Source organism: Abrus precatorius, unplaced genomic scaffold (genome assembly GCF_003935025.1).
Source record: "Abrus precatorius isolate BTA unplaced genomic scaffold, Abrus_2018 Scaffold9, whole genome shotgun sequence".
In the NCBI taxonomy this organism is placed as follows: Eukaryota; Viridiplantae; Streptophyta; class Magnoliopsida; order Fabales; family Fabaceae; genus Abrus; species Abrus precatorius.
In genome coordinates, this window is record NW_020874439.1 from 441,999 (window position 1) to 469,664 (window position 27,666).

Genomic DNA, 27,666 nt, shown 5'->3' on the forward strand with positions numbered 1-27,666 from the left:
ATAATCATAAAAAAAGAAATAGAATAAATTACAAAAATATCGTAATAAATAAATAATACTATAAAAAGAGGAAATAATATAATAGCCCTTTAATATTTCATATAGTTTTATTTTTTAATTTTTTTATAAAAAGACAAAAAAATTAAAAAATTTATAGAAATAGTTTTTATTTTTAAAATAAAATTTTATACAATAAATATTGGATCAATAAACTTCATATTAAGTAAACGGTGGTTTGATTATATAAATTAATTTAATTTTCTTTAACAAAATTTTAATACAGTATTTAATAAATATATAATAATTAATGTATACATACATGCATGTATATTTACACTAGGTAGCTATCATTTAATTTTGATGTATTAAAAAATTTAACTATTAAAATTTATTGAAAGAAAAACTTTATTACTTATTTAATCAATACGAAATTTATGTGATGGAAATTTTTATATTCACATACTTTTAATGTAAAATAATATATAACAAATTATATTTATCATTTAAAAATATTAAAAATATTTATGTATTTTAAATAAAAACTTATTAATTTCTTAAAAATATTTAATTATCAATGTCTATTTAGTATTTCAAATACTGAAAAAAATTAATTGAGTATGTAAGTCTTAAAAACGAACATTCTTATTTTCTTTTTAATTTTAAAATTTTTATTTCCTATTAATAAAGGATAAAAGAGTATTTCATTTTAGTACGTAAATAAATCTCTTAATAACAATGAAAAACTATAACAAAAAAATTATAATTATTTTTTATTCCATTTTCTTTGTACAATTTTCGAGCTGTCGGCAACTAATTTTGAACACTATTATTAATTTTAAAAACAAGTTAAAACATAAGAACAAACTTTAAGGCTATTTGAACACCATTTATTAAAAAGAATTCAACATTAAAATATTTTTATTTTTATTTAAAGAAGACAAAGAACCTATTTGATAGTATATGTTTTCATTCAATATTATATATTTATATTATTTTGAAAAAGTAAGAAATATTTTTCTTAAAACTATATACCGTTGAATAATTATTACTTTTTATATTCTTAAAACATATTACAATAATAATAATAATAATAATAATAATAATAATAATAATATCAACACTAATTATAAAATTTGCTAAAAATTTTATTCCTAAAATCAATATATAGATATTTTGAGAATTTGAAGATTATTAATAATAAAGATTTATTATATTATCTTTATTTATTTATGTTTAATTAATTTATATATTAATAAAAATTTTAAGTAATATTTTAGTCTTTATACTTAATACAAAATTGTAAATAAATTTATTTACATAAATTTTTTTAAGTGTCAATTTAATCTTTTTGTTTTTACTTTCTATTCTATCATTTATAGAATTTGTAACGTCAATGTTGACATGGTTTTTGTCGTAGACTTCTGCGTGTTAAGTTGCCTAGGCTAATACATCAGAGAGTAGCAGTGCCTAGCCATCACTCTTCTAGGCTAGGCAAAGGTTACAAAGTCACCTAGCTTGACTTTAAGAGAGTCAAGGAGAAGGTCATACACTCATACCTACATAAAAGAACAGAAGAAAGGGCACAACTAGTTTGCACCACTAATAAACTACTAAAGATCCAATTCATTCAAACCTTACTTAGTTTCCCAAACCTTTGTAATGACCCTTGCAAATCCGTAAATCTAAGCATGCCGCAACACAACTAAAGGATGGTCCCCTATGCATTTCATTCTTTCCAAAAGGAAAAACAAATAAGTACCCCCATCATGGTGAACCTTTCCTTCTGATCGGGATAAGGTAGATGCCTCCCAGTTGGGGGCGGATTGAATCAAAGTTTCCTTAGGTAGCTACTGACTTAAGGGTGTCCTTGAACTTCCATGCTTGGTAGAGGAGAAGCGAACAAAGGTACACTCGCTTGCTGTATTATTCTTTGCAGCTAACAGAATTGCTCGCCAACTAGGTCAAATTGGAGCAAGAATTTTTTAGAACATATTACCCATATTCAGGGACAAGAGGCGAAATGACCTCTTTATCTGCTTACTGCAACCTAAGAATAAAAATGTCATCTCCTTGACGCCTAAGACATTGTCTAGGCCAAAAGCCATGGTTAATTAATTATTATTTCTATTTGGTTGTTTTTTCTCTTATTATTGATACTGACAAGACTTGGTTGGTAGTGAGAGGACTCATAGTACTTGTATACCTAAAGAAAAGGAGGCCCAGATTAAATTAAAAAATAATCATTTGATTGATTTTCATTCTTACTCTCCCTTAGCAGTGGGAAAGGAGTCTATCTATCTGCCTAACTTTGGTAGATTTTCCCAACACAATCCATAGTAATTCCACGAATCCCTTGGTGGATAAGTTGGACGACTTAGCGGTAGTGCATAATTTACTTTCTTATCTGGTGGATCTAATCTTTAGGGGGCCATACATACCAAAAGTGCTTTAGTGATTTTTAATGGTCTGAAAACTGTGTTGAATATTTTATGTGAGACTAAAATAAATCAATTTTTGTTATAATTTTAATTTAATTTCAAATTAAATTAGGTGTCAAAATATTGAATCATGCTTTTAGCCTATGTTATAAATAATTGTTGTTATTGGACTTATTTATAATAACTTTTTAATTATTAGTGAATATAATTTTATGGTTATTATTATTGAGCCATAATGGATAGACTTGACTCACTCTATTATGACCCTTGCTCCTAACCAAAATAATTACAGTCTCATTGAGACAGTGTATGTAAAACATTTGAAAGAGTGATAGGAGGAGTTCTCTCTCCGTTTTCTGGTTTCCTCACATTGATTAAAGAAGCACTCAGTCATGGACTCATCAATTTCTAATGTTCTGAATAATTCTAACACCTAATCCTATTATAGCATATGTGTATCATTTGTCATATTGAGAATTAGATTTTAATTTTTTCCTTCAAGTGATATCAGAGCTTGTCTAATTCTGATATGTCAAGGATATTAATATTGTTAAAAATGTATATTCATACAACGAGGTCTAATAGATTAATTTAGGATTTTAAGTTTTCTTTTGATTAATTTAAAAATTAATTTGAGACTTTTATTATTAGTAATGTTCTGAATAAATCAACATAAAAATTGTGTGAAACAAATTAGTGTATAAAGATAATTTTAGTTTTGAAATTCCAAACCCTTAATTTTTATTATATATATAATTGGAATTATCATCGGAGGATGGTGCTTAATTTGTGTTAATTCTATTGTGTTCTTGTGCATTAAGTGGTTTGTGAATCTAACATTTATCCTTTTGTTTATTACATTATTCTTCGTGAATCCAATATTATGTTATTCTTCGTGAATCTAATATTCTTGTGCATTAAGTGCACTTCTTGTGATGAAGACATTTTATGATTGAGAATTTCTACATTCTAAGGTTCAATTTATATTGTTCATAATATTTTGCTCTATTTATACTTAATAAGAAAAGCAGTTTAGTGCATAACCCATTTACAATTTAAGTAAATTAGAAGTTTCTTACATTAGTATTTTATTGACTAATTTTTGTATATTATGTTTTGGCATACTCCCAAATTTGGTGTTGTTTAATTGATTGAATAATTTTATGCTAAATTATATGCTTATTTTAATTATGTTATATTGCTATTATAGAATTTGGTGACATATTTTTATGAAGTGTGTTGTTTTAGACCATTTCATAATGTTGTTGGATATTTTTCACAATTGTGAGCTTGCCTTCATGGGATGGATTGTGATAAAATACTATTATATAAAAATTATTGTTATTATTGTGGCATTGAGAATTACTTTAAACAATGCACCTACCTGATAAGTCTATATTTAGGTTCTCTTTTACAGCCAATATATTTATGTTTAACCTTTATTTTATTTGGATTTTACATTGATTTATATGTTATTTGTGCATTTTAGTATAAAGAGGTCACAAGTGGATTTTGGGTATATTTTGGGCCTAAATTGATGAAAAATCAGAACTTTGCAGCAGTCAGGACGCCTAAACTCTTTCAACAAGCATAGGGGTACTTTGAGCCATAAATACGTCCGTACTCATCTGCGGCAAGTCCAATATGAATAACTTTTAGAGTTTTAAAATCTTATAAAAAAGGGACCTCAGGCATTGAATTTTAGATCATGTTTTCTGACCCTTGATACATCTTTTATCTCATCTCCCTTGCACGGGATCTTTAGCATACTCTTAGCAGGACTTGGAGCTTCGAGTGACTATACTTGAAGACCAAGAACTCATCTCATATCTAGTTTTGCTTTTCTCTATGACTTTGTTTATGATTGTTTTAATTCTTTTCTTTAGCATGAGTAACTAAGTTCATAGCTAGGGCTACGAGAATTATTGTTCATGAATTTATGAAATTTTAAAGTTTGAATCTATGTTTGATTTATGTATGTGATTAATATTTATCCTATTACGCATAATTGTATAATCTTGATTAATTATATCACCATGCAACCGTACCTGGATTAGTTAATGGATCTATAGGATAAAACAAGACAAAGGATTAGGTAAACCAAACCAATCTTTCTCTTCCAATAATTATTAAATTAACAAGTTCATAAGTGTTTTATGCTTTCTTAAATTAATATCTTGTATAACCATTGTGGATGTTAATTTAAAACATAAGTTAATATTTTATGACCATTGGATATTGATAATATTTGTATGAATGATTGGTAATCACAAGAAAATTAGATTTAGAGTTAAACGGGAGACTAATATAAATGATTGAATGAGAAAACCCATATGCCATAAGTTTTTCTCTTATAAGTTCAATCAAGACGTGTATTGTGTTACTTATTTTTATTAATAATTAATTTTATAATTAAATTCTTATTTTTATTTAATTCTACATCATTTAGGCTCAAACAATTAAATTAATAAATTCTTAATAATTGAAAACAATCCTTGTGAGATGATAAATCGAGAACTTAATTTTAGAACCTTTTTATTACTTTTTGACAGGTATACTTGACTATGAACAAGTATAAACTTCTTTCTTTTTTCCCAATTTGGTAATTTTAGGTGCATATTTAATTTTGTTCCTTTTCCAAGAGGGATAATTCATCTTGAGACCATTGGAACTCCATTTGTCAGTTTATGATGTACGTGGTCCTTAATTGGTTGACTCTTAGTACAATGATTTACTGAGACTCTATTACTATCAAGAATTGGGTCTTGCCTCAAGTTTTGGGTTAAGTCATTTAGCATATCAAATCTAGAACCTAAAAAGGTTTCTTTCTTTTTACCATTTGTCCCAAAACATCCCATAGGCTGATAGGAACCAGGTTTTTTTCTGAACTATTTTTTTTGCTAACAACCAAGGACCAAATTGGTCATTCTCATGAGCAAACTCATCCCCTATTTCATCTATAGCCATATTCTTTCCAGATTGCTAATAATACCTTCTTCCTTATCTATTGAACTATTATATGGAGGGACCCTTACTTTAAATCCATATAACTAGTCCTAATAATATATTTACAATGTTCTTGCCTATGCCTATTTACCACATTTCAAACATATTAAGTGCAGACCTTCATATTGCACTTTAAATTCCCGACCAAGAGCTTTAAATGTTGAGATCAGTTTCTTTCTTAAGTATATTTCAATAAATATTCTAGCAAATTTCTCCCTAGATAATAAGGAAGGATAGGGGTTAACTTTCAGCATAGACCTCAAGTAAGCTCTTACCTACCACAAGAATTTGTTATTGTATAGTTTAAGAGGGAGATTGAGAATCCTAACCCTGCTAACTTTCTCAATTTGTAATCCTTAGTCTTAAACATAAGCCTGAGGTAATGGTCTAAGATTAACTAGGGTCCTTCAAAAAAGGCATGCTTATAGTCCTCCTTAATTCTCAAACTTAACTAGAAAGAAATCATTATTAAGATCAAGAATTTTTAACTACCTATTTTTTTTCTCAAATATTACTTAGTTTCTAATTTAGATAACTAAAGCTAATGGATTTATCTAGGAGTTTGAGTATAAGGGTGGTCCAAGGGGAACACCACACCTCATAATCCTCTAGAGGGATTCTAAGTTCAAGACAAAGATTCTAACTTTTATTAGTTATTTTTTCGTTATCCTCAGTTTTAGGCGCAATATTCAAATCATCTATCACAAATTTTACAACATCTTCATCATTTAGAATAAGATCTAAGTCTTTTGACTCTAACAATTTATCCTTATAAGAAAAGGTCTCAGAACACAAGGGTTAGAAAACACCTAGTTTGGCTTCAGATCTCCAATCCATTTGGTCTAACTCCTCTGTTTTTCTGCCTTATGTCATTCCATCCCTTGAGAGCCCTTTGGGTCAAGGGCTAAGACTAAGAAACTCTCAGTCTTGACGAGCCTTAGTTGCCCCCAAATCGCAATAGCCTCCAAGATTAGTAGTGCTCAAATGATTTTACACCCATCCAAAACTAGTATCATCATTGCAATAAAGTTGGCTGAACATCAAGTCAAATTTGATATTGGGTTTTCTCGAGTGAAAGTGACACTTATGAATGGATATAAGAGGTCAGTTTCGGGTCAAGAATATAAAATTTGTCAGTACCCGAAATTGATCAAAATTAACTATGCTTTGTATTTATATAATAATAAGTTTGGGTTGGGCTTAATAAAAGTAATACAATACCACAGATAACAAGACATATCACACCAAAATTTATTAATTATCTAGCTGGGCCTAAATTTTTTAATATAGACCTCATACTAAAAATCCTAAAAGTGTTATTCTTTCTCTTTTTCCTTATTGTTGTACCGCTACTTCTGTGTTGCTAAAGTGTTTAGCTAGGATTTTTAATTTTCTTCATCTTCCTCTTCAAGGTTAGCTTTTAATCACACTTTTGAAACATCTTTTTCTATTTCTCTTTGTTTCTCTCTATATTCCCTTGTGACAGAAATTTATTTTTTCCTTAATGTAACACCTTAGATTTAATTTCAATAAATAACGAATTTTTCAAATTTTTGGAATAATAAAACTTCCATTTTTAATCCAAGTTTCATAAAATATTTCAAATAAAGAAAAAAGGGTTACAAATTACATCAAACAGTTGCTATAGGACTTATTCAAATACAATAGTTTTCCAAAATAATATCCTAAGTCCTATAACAGTTTCATCCACCCCTTCACAGAGTCCGGTGCTGATTGTCTTTATTACCTAAAAAATGAATGTAAGGGTGAGTACTCTACACTACCAAACCACAATTAAGCATAAAGTCTCATCTCTAACTCATTTCCAATATATTAAACAAACACAATTACAAGTAGCATTATCACACAGCTCATGTCAATTTAATACCGATGCACTCACGGCATTGGTAGTATTTCACATCCATAAGTACAATTTACACCACGAATGATCGCCGGTTACCCCCGCCTCACGGATACCATGTGGGCACTCACGAGTCACTCAGCAAAGGTAGTGGTCAGAGGTCTAGTTAGGAAGAGAGTGTGTGTGGCTCGTGATGCACCCGTTCCACAGTCGGTGTCACCACTGCTCCCTCTTTCCCAAGGTATTTCTACTGTCCTCATCTTCCACATCTCCAATGTATCGTTGAACCATTCACAGCACATTACAACGACGCTACACGCCCCATTCGCATACATTTCATTCACACACGCAATAGTCATGCTTGCACACGACACATAGCCAATATTCAATTCACAGTACTCGACACATAGCCCATATTTTATCTACAATATACAACATATAGCCTTCATTCATTCACAATAACATTAATTTTACCAATCAATAACATTCTATCACACACAATCACCCCACGGGGCCTAACTATTCCAGCATACATCCCATTGCACACCAATTTTCATCAAACACACAATTCATACTCTCTATCTCAGCCACATTGCATTAATTAACAAAACACATAAGAATTACAACACATTTGAGATAGGTAGAGTCTCCCCTTACCTTGGATCGAAGACTCACACGCTAAATCCACCAAGAAATGCTATCCCGCACGGATTGCGGCCTAAACACATGGAAGAATTCCATGAGAACCCAAGGAAACCACAAAAACAGAGAATGGGGTTGAAAAACAGAAACCCTAGTCATTAAAACTCACCTCCAAACGTTCCCCGTACAGATATAACCTTTAATCAAGCTTCCAAACGGCTTTGGAGGCAATATAATCGGTAGAAAAGGGTTTGGGAATGAGAGGATCGAAGGGAATTCGAAGGGAGAGGGAGAAATAACCCTCCCTGAACCCTAATCCCCTTTTAATCCTTTTCTGGTCACGACACTCGCTACAACGAGATATTCTCGCTGCAGCGACACGCCCTCACGCTACAACGAAAATATCAAACAGAATTGCACCCTGATTTCTATAGAATCTTGCTACAGCGAGACTGCACCCAGAAATGCACCCCAAATTGTCGCTCTCTCACTACAGCAAGAAGGTGACAGTTTCAGTCCTTCCTTCAAGGGTCCTCTCGCTACAGCGAGAACAACTCAGTATTACATTCTGCATTTAGGCACTTAGCCTATTTCAGCCTATCCAATCATGCATACTATATATACACACATCCACAACGTATATCCAAAATACACACACACACACACACACATATATATATATATATATATTTATTTATATTTATATAAATAACAAAAATTAATATTACAAAATTAGGGGCGTTACACGTAAAACTCCATACTCATCAAAGAAGAAATGGAAGGACTATAATATTATCAAGACAAACTACAAATGTTAGTTTTCTAGTTGTTATTTTTTTAAAACTATTTTGTTATTGATCTATCAATGAAATATTCTTATTTATTATTAATTTTTTATTATCTTTTTTATTGTTTAGAAGTTGGTTTAACATTATCTTGATTCTTTATTTTATGATTAGTGATTTGCATTTGTCTTTGTGTCTTACTATTGTTAGATCTTTTTATTATGATTTACTTTTCACTTCAAGTAACTATACTTATATTTATAAAATTTTAATTTATTTATCCTTTTTATAACTTTGTAATACTGCATCATCATTGTATTAAAAGAAGAGCACGAGAAATATTATAATTTGTTATATATTTTGAGTAGCTTATATATAAGAGTTCATCATTGATATATTTTAATTTGTTTAGGACTTTTTTAGGTTTCTAAGTACTTTGCTGGTTGCATCATTTGCATAACAAACTTTTAGTTGGAAACCATAATATGCATTTAAATTTCTAATAGTATTAATCAAAGACTATAACAATTCTTTTTTGTTCTATTGTTTTTAAAATTTTGGATGATTATGTAGTCATAATTTTGGTTTAACAAGTTTTAGTTGTACTTATGACAACCATCATCATGAATTAAAATTGTCACTGAAAATGTAAACTGAGAAAACCTTTTGTGGATTTAAGTTAACAAGTAATAGGTGATGGTTCATGTTTATTTCGATGTCAGTTATTATAGTATTGACATTGGATGTATATTTACAAGTTTTTCTTCATGTTTTTAAATACACAAATCGTCTATATATTTGTTCATGTTTTTTCTAATATATTATTATTAGAAGTAATTTCTAGAAATTAAAATGCATGTCATCTCAAGTAGAAAGATGCATAATTCCTAAAATAAGTATTTTTTTACTTGAAAGTGAATAAAAAAGAAGAAGAATAAGCTATTACAATGAAGAAGAATTGAACAGGCAACTCAAGCAGAGTAATAAATAAAAGTTTTGTAATATCTACATTATTTATAATTATATATTGGATTTTCATAATTATGATTTTGTTCTACTAAACTTGTTTTGCTTAATAATTTTAGCTATGTATACATTTTAAAAATATAATAAGTTATATTTTAATGCATGTTGTTTTATTATTTATTTTGATAATATGTGAAAATAGTAATATCATTGCTTTCATTTGTAATATTACTTTTTAATAAGTTTTTTCTTTTCCTTTATTCTAGCTGTTTTTACATGTAATAATTATTGTCACATCTAACAAACAAAAATGACCTTTGTAATTTTGATTTATGTTAGTTAATATATTAATCATTCATAAGTTAAATTAATCTATTGATTCTTATAGCTTATTTTTAAATTTTTAATTAAGTTTTCATAGTTTATAACTTTTTAAATTAAAATTTTAATAATTAACATCATAGTGTCTTTATTAAATAATGATAACCCAATTAAAAATATATTAATTTAAGTTCATTCATATAATTAAACTATAAAGTAATATCTAAATTTATTTTAAAATATAATTACTTAACATTAAGTACTACTTTAAGCATATTAATTTTATAAAAAATTTATACAATAGGTAGAGATTAATTAATAATGACTTATTTATTGAAGCAGTAATGAAGTAATCAAGTTACAACTTGCCTGATATCCAAACACCAATTGTACCTACAACATGTCAAATTGAAGGAGTTGCAAAAATAATAATAAATAAAAAAATGTAGCGAGATAATAAAAGAATATGCTCTCACAGTGTTCTATCACGGTTCTTAAAATTCTAATCTAATGATTTAGGACATGCATTCTTACCTTGGGTAGTTTGTAAGCCTAAAAATAAAATGTCACTAGAGTTAAAATTTATTCTATAAAGTTATCCTCAATCAGTAAGTAGTCTACTAGATGTAAGGACTTATATATATAGATAAAATAAGCTCTAGCTGAAATTCTCGTGATAGATAAACAAAACATTCATCTAAATTACTATCACTACACAACTCATCTAAAACTAAAATTTACTCAGACCTGGGTATAGGACCTCACTCATGTTATGAATGATTAGTGGTGTGTGAGGGAACAAACAAATCTTATACGAATCAAATAATAAAAATATGCAAGGAATAAAAATAAAAATAAAATAAAAATTAATTAAATAAATTACAATAGAAAATGAAATAAAAAAATATAAATTGAAATTATTTTAATTTATTATTGTTTAATATTTTTAAAAAAATATTAATTAAATTTTATTTATTTTAAATAAATAAAAATTTCAAAATTTAAATTTAAATTAGCAAATTGGTTAGATAATTTTTTTTTTCAAAATTTAGATTTAAAACTAATCTATCTAAAAAAAAAAGCCAATCCTATCTTTAAACTAAAAAGAAACTAAATCAAATCTAATTAAATCTTAACAATAATTTAAAATTCAAATTTAAAAATAATTTAAAATTTAAATTTAAATTTTTTTTAAATCTAATCTAAACTAAATCTGATCGATCCTTATTCGATGTTCCTCATCTCTATAAAAATTTATGCAAAATCTCTGCAAATCACGCAATTCTACAACAATACACTATTAATCCAATATTTAAAAATATAAAATCTTAATCTAAAATTCAAATTTCAAATTTCAAAATTGAAAAAAATAATCTAAAATTCAAAATTCAAAATGCACTAAAACAACTAAATTTAACGAAACAAAAACAAATTGATGAAAATTGAAATTAAACACACCCTATAAAACGAACAAATAAGAATATCGAGTCGTGGCAACAGAGGTAGAAACAAAATAAAGATGAAAACAAAATTACAAATTAGAAAGTGAAAACGCAATACTAAACTCTAAATAGAATCAAAACCGACAACGGCGACAATTTGATAGACAATGCCGAGTCTTTATCAAAACAACAAAGTTTTCTAAAGGTTTTGTAGTATAAAGTCAAACCTAAGTCAATTCACGAAGACACAGTTTCAGTCAAATTCAATTTTCAGTTTTGTTTTAAAGAATGCAAATAAAGTTTTTTGGGTTTTTAAAAATTATAAATTAATTAAATTAAATTACAAACAAAATTAAAGTGAGTAAAAATGAATTAAGAAACATCAATCTGTAGAATATCAATTGTATGTAACTCTGACTATGACATTATCTAAAGATTTAAATCCGCATTTGAACAATCATCCAATTCAATTATTAATTCAATCAAATATCTTAATTAAATAGAGTTATGAATTAAATCAAATAATCATTTAACTTAATCCGCATTAATTATCAAATCAGAGCATCAGTCGAGTCCTAATTTGAATTCTAACAACAGAAAAGTCAATTACGATCACAATACACAATTCTGATATTAGAGAGAAGAGAGAACAAACTTGGAGCAATTTAACACAGAACTCAAGTCGGAATTACAACATTTGGATTCCATAAATTAAACGAGAGGTTTAGCCTTCCATCGAAATGATTACCCCACACAAGAATGAGAAAAGAACAAGAGAGTTTGAGAGAAAATGAAAACAAAGATTCTTATTTCGACCAAGTTTCAAAATCTCAAAGTGTCTAATTACTTTTCCAAATTCAGAACTTTATTAGTCTATTTATAGCTTCTGATTAGAGTAAATTAAGTGGCCAAAATGCAGGCCTCAATAATATCTAAAAGTTCAAATAAAATTATTAAATAATAAGGGTGCAAATGCAATCCTGCAGCAATATTCAACAAGTCTACCTCAACTTCAAAAAATCATAAAAAATTGAAAACAACTCCAAATCCAGCAATCCATATATGCATTTTGAAGTCCTAAATGTGTAGAATCCAATGCAACTAAAATTAGTCAAATCATATTTGTAGAAAAATTTATAGCCAAAAGAGTAGTCAGAGGTTAGAATAATCGAAAATACGAAATTAAAGCATTTATTTGTAATAAGCCCAATTTATTCAAATAACTAGAAAATGATAAAAACTCTAAAAATAAAGCATATGAAAAGTGTTTATTAATCAAAATAAAACTATAAATATAAACCTAAAATATGTCACATCAAAGATCTTAATTTAAGTGATTAGTTGCAGTTATAAGAGAATATTATAAAAGGTAAATATTTATTACTACTTTTAGTACATAATTATTTTTTATAGCATGTGTTTCATTTATAAGTTAGTAAAACAACTTTTTTGTTTCAATTTTTCAAGAATTTCAAGTTATACCAACAAGAGTTAGTACACATGATGGAGCTGGTCCATCATTTTAGTCATAAATAGTGAGTAACTGGTTGCTTAGAATTTAAATTTTGTTATTAAATTATTGAATATTACTTATGCGTTTCTGTTTATGTTGTGTACTAATTGAGTCTTTGTTATGCTATTGTTAAAGCGACACACTTTTTTTGTCTTTTTAGAGTCATTTGTTGTTATTGAATTATGGTAAATCTATTTTTTGAACTAACTATCTATTGTAGACCAACTATGATCTTTATGTAAGTTAGTCATTTTTTTATATAGTTTAGTGTTAGTTTTTTCTAATATAATTTACATGCAATTTAGTTATTTATTTATTTTGTGAGATAGTTATATACCTTTTGTTGTTATCTTTTCAGGTTTATTTATCTCATCTATTTTGAATTTTGTAATTGGTATGTTCACTTCGCATGTAGGTTTTTTTATAATCATTTATATCTTTTTAATATTATTTTTCAGCTCATTGGATTGATTGACATATATATGTAATTATTATTATAAGCTTATTGAAGTAAGCTTTCTATTAGGAGTAATGATATTTTGCATATTTGGAGTAAGCATAACTTGTAGACATAACTTTTTACTTGCACCAACAGGTTATGAATGTGATATTGATGTTTATAATATTTTATATGTTATTACACTAAACTTTTTTTTATTTTGTACTTAAACTTCAACACTTACTTTTTTTTTTTTTTACAGTGTTGTTGCTTGATATGGGAAACATTATGTTTTTGCTTTTCAATAAAACCTTGTATCGTTTAAAATTCAAGGTGAACTACAAGAGTACAAAATAAAATATGTTTAATTTGTATAAACTATAAATATTGTAGCAAAAAGATTGAAATGATTTAGTAAAATTATTTTGCAAGTCCACTGAACACATGAAACTAATGGAAAAAAGGTTTTAAAATTTACTTTAGATTAGAAGATAATAACTTTTAGTTTGTATTGGTTATTTGTGTTTCTTTTTTCATATCTTATATTTTTTTTATATTACTTTTTTTTATGATTTAATGTTGACGATTTAGTATGCTAGAATTGATTTGGAAGTGATATCAGACAAGTTGCTTCATTATTATTTGTCTTATAGTTCTACTGATGTTATTTTTAACTTATTTTTTAATATAACTTCTTTTATCATGTGATTATTGTTGTGGTTGAAAACTCTGAACAAATTATATAGAATTTAATTATTAACTTATTATATGAACTACAATTCAAGAACCTAAGCATCAACGTGGATTAAAAATTGAAAATAGAACATAATGTAAATTTTTTATTAGTAAGTTAGGTGTTTTTTTTTTTTTTTTACATAGAGATTTAATATTTCAATACTATTCTTTTTTAGGAATTTATTAAATATGTATGCATGTTATATTAGATGTATACTTTTTTTTTTTTGCTAAAATTTAATTTATATGTTTAAAGATTTGTAAATAAGTTATTGAGAAGTTTAATTTTAAAAGTTGTTTTAAAATTAAGATCTCATTCTATATTCATTATAATTATAATTTAAAAAAGTTCAATAAATAATTTTATTGCATGTTTTTAAATAATAGTTTACACAAATAAATTTAGCCCAATTTGTACCCAGGTCAAATAACTAATCATAACCGAATCAAACTCCTTAACTAATTAAAAATCATACTAAATCAAAATCAAGCTTACTCAATAATTATTTTAGACGAAACCGATCCTCATTAACATATGTTTAGCTTTTAGTGGTTCTTGATTACTGAGACCAAACTCAACTAGTGTTCAGTCCTACTCAAATCTCCCAAGCAACTAGGATAGAGAACCCTAACAGCACCTCTCTCACCCTCTTTCTTAAAAGTAAAGAAAGTTTATTGGAATGGTGAAAATTTATTATTATTATTATTATTATTATTATTATTATTATTATCACTTTTTTTAATCAGTGTAATTTTATTTTACTATGGTATTAGTATTTTATTAATTTTTACTATATTAATAATTTTGTGTATATAAAATTTTTAGGACTTAAAGAACTTGTTAATTAACAATAAAAGATTATGAAATTTAACATTTATAAAGAGTAATATTTTTTTACATAAGTTAATTTTTTTAAGAACTTAATCACACACAATTTTAAATAATATTTTTACTAATATTTTATATATTTATAAACTACAAGCATCATTTAAAGGAGATTATCTTTCTCAAATTGAAAGCAAATATTCACATTAATAAGTTATTATTAAAAATTATTGATTAATTATTATATAATTACTAATAGCATATCAAAGTTACTATAAAAATTAAATTATTTATACAATCAATATAATTTTTACGTAATATTATATAATTTAATTTAAAATAAAAAATTATTTTTCATTTTTAATTTTTAAATATTTTACTTACTGTTATAAAAAAAAAATCAACAAAACTAATATAAGATATTAAAGTATTAGTATTGACTTTGAATATGATAGTGTGTATTTATTTTATTTTATTATTATTTCTTCTTTTTATAGTATTATTTAATAATTATATAATTCTCTTATCTTTTATTTTATTTTATGTTTTGGTAGATTATTTGAATTTTATAATGTTTGATGTTATTTTAATAAGAAATCTATTTTTTCTTTAGTATTTTACTATATCCATGAAATACATATGTATATAATTAAATTCATATTATTTAATTACTTGAAAATAAATTTATACTTTTTTTGCCATTAAATAAATTTATACTTCAATTATTTATTATCTATTGCTTATTTTTAGTATTGAGAACTATATTGTAAATAAATTATTGAGTCAACATAATATAATCACTAATTATCATTTTTCACTCAAATATTTTCTCATTTATCAATCATAAAGTTTAATCTTATGATGTTTAATTATGATATATTGATAAATCAAATAATTTAATGGTTTAAGAAAAAAATACTCTTGATTAATAGGTGAAGTATACCTTAAACAATTCTATCTTTTTTATTTAGATTAGGTTGAGTTGACCTGCCTAACTCGTCAAATTTTTAAAAATAAATTGGTGATAAATGAGTTGATATGTCAGGTTAAATGTTTTTAAAAATATAAAACCAAAAATTTTCTTATACGTCATGCATTTTTATATATTTAAACTTAATAAATTTTAAAAGTAAAACTTTAATTTTAATAAAAATAGTCATTTAATTAATTTATAATTTAATTATACATATATATGTATGATTTTTATTACTTCTTATGATTTTTGTCTAATTTATATTATTTTAATTTTTTTATTCTTTAAATGGATCAACTTATTTCAAAAGTAGGGTGGATTAATACTTTTAACTCGCCTAAAAAACCAGACTGAGTTAAACATCCATTTTTTGGCATGTTTAAAAAGACAAAGTAGGACAAAATCATGTTTTACTATCCTATTCTTATTTAAGAATTTTTTTATATAAAATACTTCTAGTATAAATATAATTATAAGTAAGAAAAAATAATATTTTAAATAAAAATTACTTAAATAAAAATAAAAATAAAAATAAACACTTAAATGAGATAATAAACACACATTTTAAGTGCATATCGGTCAAAACATTTTACCTTCTACGTAGGTTCTTGCTGTCTTTAATTTATTAAATTTATTATTTAATCATTTATAAAGTCATTATTTTTAAACAGCTCTCATGTTGTTCCTGTCACCATCTTAATTAGGTGAAGTTTGTCACCTTGTTAGATACCACAAAACTTGGGTTATCACCATTGAGTCAAAGCCCACCACGAGGAAGGGAAACTTGATATACATTTTTTTTTAATTTTAACTCTTAATATTAAGATTAAACAATTAATTATACTAAAATTTAGTTAAAATAATTTTTTTATAACTTTAATACATTGCATGTATATATATTTTTAATAAAAATATTCTATTTTTAAATGTTTTAACTCAACTTTAAAAAATAAAATTAACAATTTTATAAAATAAAATAAACACAAGATCAACATAATTCAACTCTAAGAGGTGGAATTAATTTTTTTTATCTTTTATTTTACTTTTAAATAAATGAATAAAGTATTAGCATGATATTTTTATTATAATTTTATTGTATATTAGTTTTATAAAATATTAAAAATATATTTTTTAAATTATAATCTTAAATATGAAATCATATTAAATAAGTTTGTTTAAAAATATAAATTTTTTATTTATAATTAAAGTACATTTGATATTTAAAATTAACATTCGTTTACAAATTAGACTCTATAGTTAACATTTATGTTTTAATTTTTTTAATTTAACACAGTCAGCACGTTAAAACTAACAAAAGAAATTGTTTACTTATATAAAACTAAATTATAACCCTTTTAAAAAAATCTATAACGAATAAAAACTAAATTTATAATTTAATTTTTACATTTATTTATTTACTGTCGTAGTTCTTTCGTGTTCAATAGGTAACTTTTTCATATATCTATCTTTGGTTGACATAGAATTTATAAGGGGTGTGTACGAACATTGAATTGAGTTCATTTTTGAAAAAGAAAAAAAAAAGGCATTTGTTTTAACTGTAAAAATTATCTTAATTTAATTTTGATTAATTAAAAAAAATAATTCGATCCAATTAAAAGTGTTCCTGTTGAGGAATCATTGATCTTCCCGTCTCTTCTGGATTGAAATGACGTCCTTCCTAACACTGTTGACACGACATGGGAGAATATACCTGTAAAAAGCACTCTGATGATAAAGTCAGGTATTGATTTAGGCAATAAATATTATTTATTAATCAGAAGTCAACCTTTTACTTGTATCTCTTACTTTTTTTTTATAGGCATTATTATGGGCTAATGAGCTTTATGAGTTAGTGGTACTCGGTTTTATTTTTCTACAAGTAAAACTGAGTGGTGCCTTATCTAGTACAAAAAGTAATTTGAATTGAATAATTTAGTTTTTATAGTTTTATTTTTAATTTAATTAAATAGAACTGAATAAATTATTTATATTTTTTTACAATACTTTTAATTCAAAGTAAACATATGACATACAAGAATAATTTTAAATCATTGTAAAATAAATACATTAAAATACTAAAGTAAATCTATAACAATGATAAAAAATAATTTTGAAAAGAAAATAAGAAAAAAGTTAAGTATTATAATTTTATAAATATATAATTATATAAATATAAGTGAGAAGTTAATTTCATAAATAAAATTATATATGCAAATATAAGCTCGGTTGGAATATTGGATACAGTCTATTTGGTGTCGTCTGTTGGTTCTTCTGAAAACAAAGAAATGAGTTGGTCTTCAATTCCAATATATAGTAATTATTCTAATCTAGTTTTGAGGTAGATTTTAAACCATGCTAAACTATCTGTTTTTTAAATCTGATTCTGCAGTTAATATTTTGAATTAGAGTGAAAGTCTTTTTGTGCCGGAAGCCTCCTATGAAAATTTATTTCAAGCTAAATGTGAATGAATGGTTCTTTTCATTGATATCCATTGTTAAACACTATTTATGATTGCGGTTCTTAGAACGATTATCCAATGTTAAATTTTATTAAAAAATTATAAAAGAAAATTGTAAGTGAAATGCGATGAAGACAATTCTCAAGAAAAATGATAAAATTATAATATGATGACATCTAAAGAATGACTTGAAAGATGATTGAAAGTAAAAGTTTCAGTTTGATTAATGTGTTTGTTAAATTTTCTACGATTTGCTATATAATTAATATTTATAAGCTTAAATTAGTTTTTAACTTTCACTAAATCTATTTTCCACATTTCTAACCTTTTAACCATGTTTACATGCTTGTAAGATCATGGTCCATAGCCATAGTAGTGGTACTATTGCACTAACTTAAAATACATTGTTTAGTTAGTCCACTAACAAGCTGTTTTTTTTTTTTTAATGACTACGTCAACTATAGTAGTGTTTTTAAGGAAATCAGTTATCCTCATCTTTATTTAATCTCTCTTTGACAAGCACACTATTTCATATTTATATTTTCTTTATTAAAAAAAGACTAAGAATATATTCTCTAACATATTTTTTTAATATACTTTTAATTATTAGTTAAAATTTATTAAAAGATATAAAAATATGATAAAATAATTAAATTAAATTAAAAATGAATAAATAAAACATGTATATTTTTTTAATAAATTTTAATTAATAATTAAGATTGTGGTAGAAAGAGTATCTTTGAGAATATATTGTTAAGATTTTTTTTTTAAATTATTGATAACAAAGCAATTTTTATGTTCAACTTTAATGTGACCCTAAAATGTAAAAAAATGATTATATAATTATTTCTTTATACTTTATAAAAAAGTCTTTTTTTAAAAAAAAATTCTATGTAATAACTAAGTGATTTAGAGTTAAGCATAATTCCAGTAAACTAATACAGACTTTTTAGTGTGTTTGCTTAATTTTAAAATTTTTAAGTGATAGGCTAACAAAAAGTAAATGTATTGTGTTAGTATAACTAGTATTAATCAATTTCTTTTAAATTATCTTTAATTTTATAATCTCATCTCTATCTAGTTTTAGGATCTCTCTCATTTCTATATATGTTCGATTCATTCATGTGTTTTTTTCTTGGTTGAAAGCTTGTCAAGAGCTGCTCATTGTTTATGCCTCATTACATTGAAGATCACTCTTCACCTTCATCAACATCTAAGATACAATAGATCCAGCCAGAAACCTCCTCCTTCACTAATTCTTGAAATGTCACAATACCTCCTTGAGCATGTCCATAATTGCAACTTACCTCAATTGATTAAAAACTTTGGTTACTTACTATCTAGTTTTTTATGTAAAAATCTCATTAATTGTCAAAAGCTAAATTGATTGACTTATTAATAATTTAGAGTTGTGAAATTTTCCTACCCATTTCTTATGCTGTACTATCTAAGGCTCTTAGATAATATTGGCACCATGATATAACAACTCTACAAATAAGTGTGATGCATACAATATAAGCAATACAAAGAAGAGAAGAAAAAAAAAATTTGTCTGCAAATAGTATGAATACACCCATCTTAAAATTAGATAAACTAGTGATATATTTTTAAATTTAAGTAAATTTAAAAAATATAAATAAAAATAAAAGTGAAAGCCATTCAAAATTATAAAAAAATGAATAATAAATTAATGTCAAAACTCAAATATGACAATATGTATTAAAAACAAAAATATTTAAAATCATTAAAATAATGCATACTTAATTTAAAAATTCAATTTAAAAAAAAATATAAAAATGTAATAAAATTTCATTTAGAAAAAAATTAAAAATTAAAAAAACTAATACTTAACGTGTGTTCACTCTAATATATTTTATTTCAATTTGTTTATTTATTTTACTTTAGCTTCAAAAACGAAATATACCAACAAAAGCGGAGCAAGCAATGGTTGACCATCGCATACCCACTCCACATCCCTCATTCCCCGCGAGTGGATAAGCCAAGCCTCGCGTGCACACCAACTCAAACAAAACTACAAAAACAAATGAAGCATAGTCGTTGCATTTTCCTCTCTCTAATTTCAAACACCATGCAATGCTCCTTCGCTCCCAACCATTGATAGATAGATTCATAGCGTTTTGATTTAGACGGCAACTACGATGTCCGTGGAGGCAAGGAGGCTTGCCGTTTTGTGCGCCCATCTCAACCCGAACCCGACCCTTTGGTATTCGGATCCTCCCTCGTCACACCTATCGGCTTTGCTTTGTGCTTCTGCTTCCGATACTCAAAACGACAATTTTCAAGAGGATTGCGTTTTCTGCAAGATTATTCGTGGTCAATCACCTGCTCTGAAAGTACGCTTCTTAGTTTTCTTCCGTTATTTGTATCGCTCTTTGTTTGTATTGTATGTCTGATTTAGATTTTGGTGGTTAAATTTGCTTTTATTTTTGGGAGAAAACTTGGAAAAGTTGCACTAAAGGTTTTTGGAGCCTACGAAGATTGTTGCCTCAATTTGATCCCCGAATTATGATGTTTTTATATAAAACGGTCCAAAAGTTGCTGTTTCATTGGATTACGTTGGTTTCATCTGGTGACAAAACAATCGCTTACGGTGTAATTTTGGTGTTGAGGAATGTTAGCAAGACACTCTTTTGAATGCGCTCTAAAAATCTCAAGTGCTTTGACTTTTTTTAAATAAGGACTACTCATCTAGTTTGTTGCTAGCATTTTCATTTGGTGTTACTAATCTTTTGGGAACCAAATTGATATTCCTGAAGAGACGTTGACCGTCAACATGCCATTTACAACTACATGAGTATAGAACTAAGACATGATAGATGTCTTCCTTGGTGGAATGAAATAATATGTTTCTAAATTGGAAACCATGTAGTTTCAAAAATGTAGTTCCGAATTTGGTTGATCAGAGAATGGAGGGTTGTCATCGATTGGAGTTTCATCTTGAAATTGAAACTACATTTTGCTCATTACATCAATCTAAGAGAGAGAGAGAATGGGGGGGGGGGGTAATTGAATTAGTATTGACATTTGACACCTTGTTTATACAACTTGAAAATTTTACAGCTGTTGGTTTGGAGGTTTACAGATTTTTCTTTCATTCATTTTTTTTTATGCATATGTTTTGAGATGGAATTTCCTAGTTTTGAAGTATAAACAACTGAAATACTTCAAGAAAAATTTTCTGTGAACACTAAACAATACAACAACAATTAACAAGAACCAAGGCTTATCTCAGTAGGTAAATTGTGAACACTAAATAATCAACTATAAATTTCATTGTTAGCTTCATGCTTTGACTAACGGGAGCCATGTCACCATGTGACCTAGAGGTTCGGTTTGAGTTGTGGGATCAGCCTCTTGCAAATGCATGGTAGGGATTCATACCTAGTTACCTACATATGGTGGTAGCTTTATAAGACCAGGATACCCTTAGCTTTAATGCTTTGACATAAGGGACTATTTGAAATTGTTAATCATGCTCTGTTTAATTCTTCTAAACATGTTTACATTTTTAATCATCGTATTTGTTTGTTGTTGTTTCCGATAATTGATATTCAATCCAACCAAGTTTCTCATAAGTGACCTTGACTCTGCTTTTCTTAATGTTTTGTCAAACTAACAGCTTTATGAAGATGACATGTGCCTATGCATATTGGATACAAATCCGCTGAGTCTTGGGTAAGGTATCATATGTCCAAGGTGCAATTCCTTATAGTTTTATTATGAGGCATAGTTGTGTTTTGTGTTATTTGACAAATTTATGTACTTGTACATATGGCCTTGCATGGAGTAAATAAGAATCATGTATTTGCAGTTTTTTATATGTGAATTGTTACTTTAAATGAATAGTGCTTCTATCAGTTAATATTTGATGCCAGTAACTTTTCCCCCTTACATTCACTTAATGTCACAACTCAATTTGAAGCCATGACTGGTAGTTTGGTACAAAAACAGTTAACATGAACATCACTTAGCCTAGTAAATTTACGTGTCATAATAATAAATTAAGCAAAATAATATCTGAAAAATATGTCAAAATTTCGATAGTTTCCCCTCTAATTTTAACATTCCAAAAATGCTAAACGCATGCTCAAACACATACGCACAACACTTACTAGCAACAACAAGAAAGAAAATATAATGTCTCCAGTATTAAAAGGTCCAGTACAATCCAAAACTAATCTTCTACAGCTGCAGTGTCAAAGTCCCAAGAAAAAAAGGGCCACCTTTATAACAGGATACCAAAAAAAATGTTAATGGAGAGAACTGCAAGTCTGCAACTCCAATCAACCTTGTACTCAGTTATATGGTAATCTGATTAAAAATACATGAAAGAGGTAGAACAAAATTAATGAAGTTACGAAATTTGTAATTTAATAAATTAATATGTAAAGGTGATGATGAAATATAACTATTTGTAAAATAGCTACTTTGTGGGTTTTAACATTATGAAGGTCACACATGATAAAACCAAATTTGGACAATTCCATCTCATTGATAGCCCCATCTTCCAAGGGGGTGACCCCTCCTCTAAGAGTGACAATATCTAATGGGTAACCCTTTCCTCTCATCTTAATCACATCAGCCCAAGAACGGCCATGGGATTCAAACTTTGATTCCCCATAAGTATATAAATCTTAAAATTATACTTGTTTCCAACAAGATGAATAAAATGAGATTATGTTGTCCACAAACAAATTGATAAATCAAGTTTTCCCTTTTTTGGGTGTTACACTTCAAAACAAATATTCTTTACAGTGCAATTTAATTTGAAAGAAAAGTGAAAAGAAAGTGATGTAAAGTTTTGTGGTTTTGATGAATTCTGAAATATTCATTTGGAATACCATCCAATTCCATTTACTTTTTCAACTATTCTGCATGACATTGTTTGTTTCTCTACCACTCACTTCTACATTGTGTTCACTAGGCACTCTCTCATTATCCCAAAATCTCATTTTCCTTCACTGGATGCTACTCCTTCATCAGTAAGTAATTTTCAATAGGAACAAAATTGAATTTATTTTTTTTACTTCTTTACTGACTTCACACTATTATTTTAAGTTGATGATAAATTCTTTCTCCATAACGAAAAGTCCTTTACGAAGGTTGTTACAACCCAGAATCAAGATATGTGTCAAGTTCTGGATCATGCAGAGAAAAAACCTAAAATGTGGCTTGTTTACTCAAGGAGAAATAAGAAAATAGCAGGCTAAAATTAATAATAGGCAAGTTATATTGTAGGGCTATTATTTGATAGAGTAATAGGGCAGTAATGTCGGTTACTTATTTGTATAGTTATAGGAAGGGCTATGGTAGTTTCTGCAGTACGTATTTTTCTGTTTTGTAAGGCTGAGAACTATTTCTCAGAGGAGAGCCTTGGCTCTAAGGCTGGTAGGGATATTTATCTACCAGATTTCTATTTTCGTGTACTCTGTGTGTAATTTTATAAAGCTTTTGTTTAAAATCCTTTCAGTTCTTGTGATAGATGATACTGGTGTTATCAATAATTAGGCAATTTAAATGAAAATAGCTTTATTTGTTATTGTTTAAGGCTAAGAAACAACATGCATATGTGCTGGTATCTCTACTTAATCAGTGAAAGAACTTGTTTAAGCCTTTGTACCAACCCCTAGGGTAGTGACTGAGAATTGAGGTGGCTTCCTATTGAAAATAATTGAGAACTTTGTGGCATGTTGTGTTATGCATCAACAGGAGCTTCTTCATTTGTCTCTGATTTCTGGTTTTTAACATAAGATCCTAGTTATGAGACAGAAAATGCATAAATAGGGCAAGATGACAGTGGATGACCAAATAAACAACATAATGGAGGCTCGCATCTTAATAATCTTATGAATATTTCAGTTAATATCTCTTCTGAGTCTCCTTTCTTCTTTCATTTTTTTCAATTTCATCAAGCTTGTAAACTCTGCTAAACTTGTTACTCTGTAAAGTGCAATAGTAAGATACTAAGATCTTCATAATGGTGTACATTTGTGTTTAACCAGTTTAAATATTTTGTAAATGTGAAACAATGGTTCTGTTTATTTACGTAGCCTGATTGGCTTATGTACAGGTGGTAGCAGCCATGTGTTCAAAAGTGCCCTTCATTAGCAATGCAATCATGAAGGCTACTGGCTGCAGTATGTACTTCAAAATTTGTACATTTATCTAAATTTTGCTATGTTTAGCCCTCTTATATGGCTTAGATTTCAAAACTTAATAGAAACCCTACTAGCATATATCCTTATGGATACCCCGATTACCTGCTATGGCTTTTCTGGCAACAATGAGGAAAAGTCATTAACTTATATAATGTGGCTTCTATGGATCTTTCGTAGTTTTAACCATTTTCGGTGCAGGATATCAAACTTCTGTTAGTGTTGCTTATTTGGAGAAAATTATTATTACCCTTCAAGTTGTCATTTTCATATAAGCTTTGCCGATCATCTACTCTTTTGATACTTCTGTATGACATTATATTTCATGCCAGAGTTTAATAGGATGTTTGGAATTCTGCAGATTCATTCAACCTGTTGGTCAACAGTGGTGCAGCTGCTGGCCAAGTAATATACCATGTGAGATTTTAGCTCTTCCATACGCTTGCACTTTCATGGAATCGTATATTTATTTTGCTCTCTACATTCTGCAAAATTGAAATGTGGCTTATTTTGCTATAAAACGTGCATTTCAGACTCATATCCACATAATTCCACGTAAAGCATCCGATTGCTTATGGGCTTCTGAGGTAATATTTCATCTCCTCTTAAAAGTTTGATATGATATTCATATAATCAATAAAGTTCCTTGTTTATAGAGTTTGCTAAGGCGGCCCCTTAATTTAGACGATGAGAAAGTTTCTCAGCTTGCAACTCGTATTCAGAAGCAGTTGTTGCTATCCGACGTGTGCCGCAACTGCAAGAATGAAAATTTTTGTTCAAGTAAAAGTTAGTTGGATTATTGATATGTTGTAACTTAAAAGTTCTTATTTTCATTTAGAGGAATATATGCGCATAAATTTTTTTAACATAATCCTCAAATTCAAATATTGAAGTTATTGACCACATGGATCAACTTATGTGGGGTTGCTCTAACTTAATTAGTGATTGTTTTGAGTCTGTAGAAATGTAGTTGTGTTAAATATTCAAAAGAAAAGACTTTATTGTTTACTTAGTTTGAACATGATCGTTTTTCATAGAAAATATCCATTGTTTATACTAGCAAAGTTAAAGAAAATTGAGTAGTTCAGAATTTGTAACCATTGAATGATGGTTATGCATGTTTTTTTTATATGTACATGTACTATTTCTCTTTCATGCATGTGCCAAAATGTACATTCAATTTTATGATTTAGTTGTTATGTTTCTAAGGATTTACTAGAAGATATTTACATAATGTTATGTTAATCTAAGCTCAAATTTATGATATCAAAATCTCCATATCATGCTTTCCTCTGCACAAACACGAGTATCAATCAATTTCACTCCGGTTAAAAAACTAATTTTTTGAAGTATATTTTCAAAGAAATGAGTGAGATAAGATATACTGGATGAAAAGTTGCATGATTCAATTACTAGTACGTGTTTGAACCACTTCACCCTTAAAATTGAATCGAGTAAATGAAAAAAAAATTCATGAAAAGATGTCGTTACTCGTTAGTCTTACATAATTTCTGCAGCCCGGAAATTGCTATAAAGTTCTGTAATTAACAGTAAATAAACAGTCTTGGACACATTTTTTTATACAAACTCAATCAAATACCAGATAAGACAGTAAACAGATAGTGATGAGAAAATACTATTATTGGAAAGAAACGATTCAGTAGGGAAAACAACCACTGTCCAGAGCTAAGCTCCTACAAAGAGCTATTGCTCTCCATTCATACTAACTGAAAGATTCTCCAAGATACTCTCTCTCCGCTAACAAAAACACCTTTATGGACATGCTCCACTCCACCCCTCAGCAAATAACAATTTCTCACACTGCCTCCCCACCCTATGCAACTCCTTTCTGGTTTCTTCTAGTATAAACCCTCCAAACATTGGGCCCATGGAACAATTGCCGACCACATTAGGGCCCTAACACTAATGGTGAGAACAGGGGCTGTTATTAAATTCTCTTTCAATAGATTTAAGGCCCTTTGTACCTTGGGATTCCAGTTGAACCCATCCTTCTTTGTGAGGTCGGTTGATGGGCGAGCTATCTTCCAATAGCCATAGTCTTCAACAAATTTTCTGGAATAGCCAGTAAGTCCTAAAAATCCCCTTACTCCCTTGGCATTCTTCGGAACTGGCCATTATCTTCAATTGACAGTTTGGGCATTGTTAAAGTGGATGAAATTTCCCACCATACTTGGAGCATAAGCCCATTTGTTGACGATCCAACAACTCTTGGTATATAATAGGTGTCTAATTCCCTTGTCCTTTTGGTTGGAGGTGTGTTATAAAGGGATACGAATCCTCTCATGTTCTCGCCAGAACATGACCCTTCTGTCGCCATTCGCTTAAACAAATTTAGATCGGCTTAAGCGAATTTAAGTAAATTTTTGCTTGAATGGTGATTTATGGCTTAAGCGGCACAATTATGGGATTCAGGCTTCAAAGCGAGTCCAAGCGAGGTTGGTGAATCCTCGCTTAAGCGACAATTAATGGCTTAAGCGAATATAAAATTACTCCGCTTAACCCAAACGAATATATTTAATCTTAAGCGAATTTTGGACAGAGGATCAGGAATTTTAGGGTAGTTTATCGCTTAAGCCATTTTAAAATCGCTCAAGCGAAATGTTATTGGCTTGAAACGGAAGCAAGTGAATTTATTTAAAATGAAGTGAATTTGGGACAGAAAGCACTGATGCACAGGCCTCTAAACCGAATTGTGAATGGCTTAAGCCTATTTTTGAATGGTTAAGCGAAATGTGAATGACTTAAGCAAAAATAAGGGCTTAAGCGAATTATGCAAAAAAAGAGTAAATTATACAGAAACTGACACCATGTTATCAGAGGGTAAAATTTTGTAAAATTTATTATCAATGTCAATTCCAGTCATCCAAAAACAGTTAAATATGACACCAAAAGATGGATAGTAGACCATTCTATTCTATTTCAATAATGGTACACAATTGTTCACAATGATGCATAACTAAAAATAATTCATTAATATATAGACAAGTCAATAACAAAAGAAGCCATTCCATTCCATTCCAATCCAATCAAATATCATCCAAAAATATATCATTGGTATCGTGA

General features: G+C 27.8%; 2 protein-coding genes across 2 annotated transcripts; one reads left to right on the forward strand and one right to left on the reverse strand.

Moving 5' to 3' along the window:
- Positions 1–1,764: 1,764 nt before the first annotated feature.
- LOC113849436 lies at positions 1,765–20,538 on the reverse strand. The gene is given in 5 exon segments (XM_027479348.1): positions 1,765–1,811; positions 1,814–1,945; positions 1,948–2,057; positions 2,308–2,413; positions 20,331–20,538. Coding segments are annotated over 5 exon segments (603 nt in total).
- LOC113849549 (adenylylsulfatase HINT3) lies at positions 20,372–25,643 on the forward strand. Its single transcript, XM_027479535.1, has 7 exons — positions 20,372–20,760; positions 22,047–22,102; positions 23,352–23,409; positions 24,498–24,564; positions 24,944–24,999; positions 25,116–25,169; positions 25,239–25,643. Exons 1-7 carry the CDS (start codon positions 20,566–20,568, stop codon positions 25,371–25,373), a joined length of 621 nt encoding a protein of 206 aa, XP_027335336.1. The 5' UTR covers positions 20,372–20,565; the 3' UTR covers positions 25,374–25,643.
- The last annotated feature ends 2,023 nt before the right edge of the window (positions 25,644–27,666 follow it).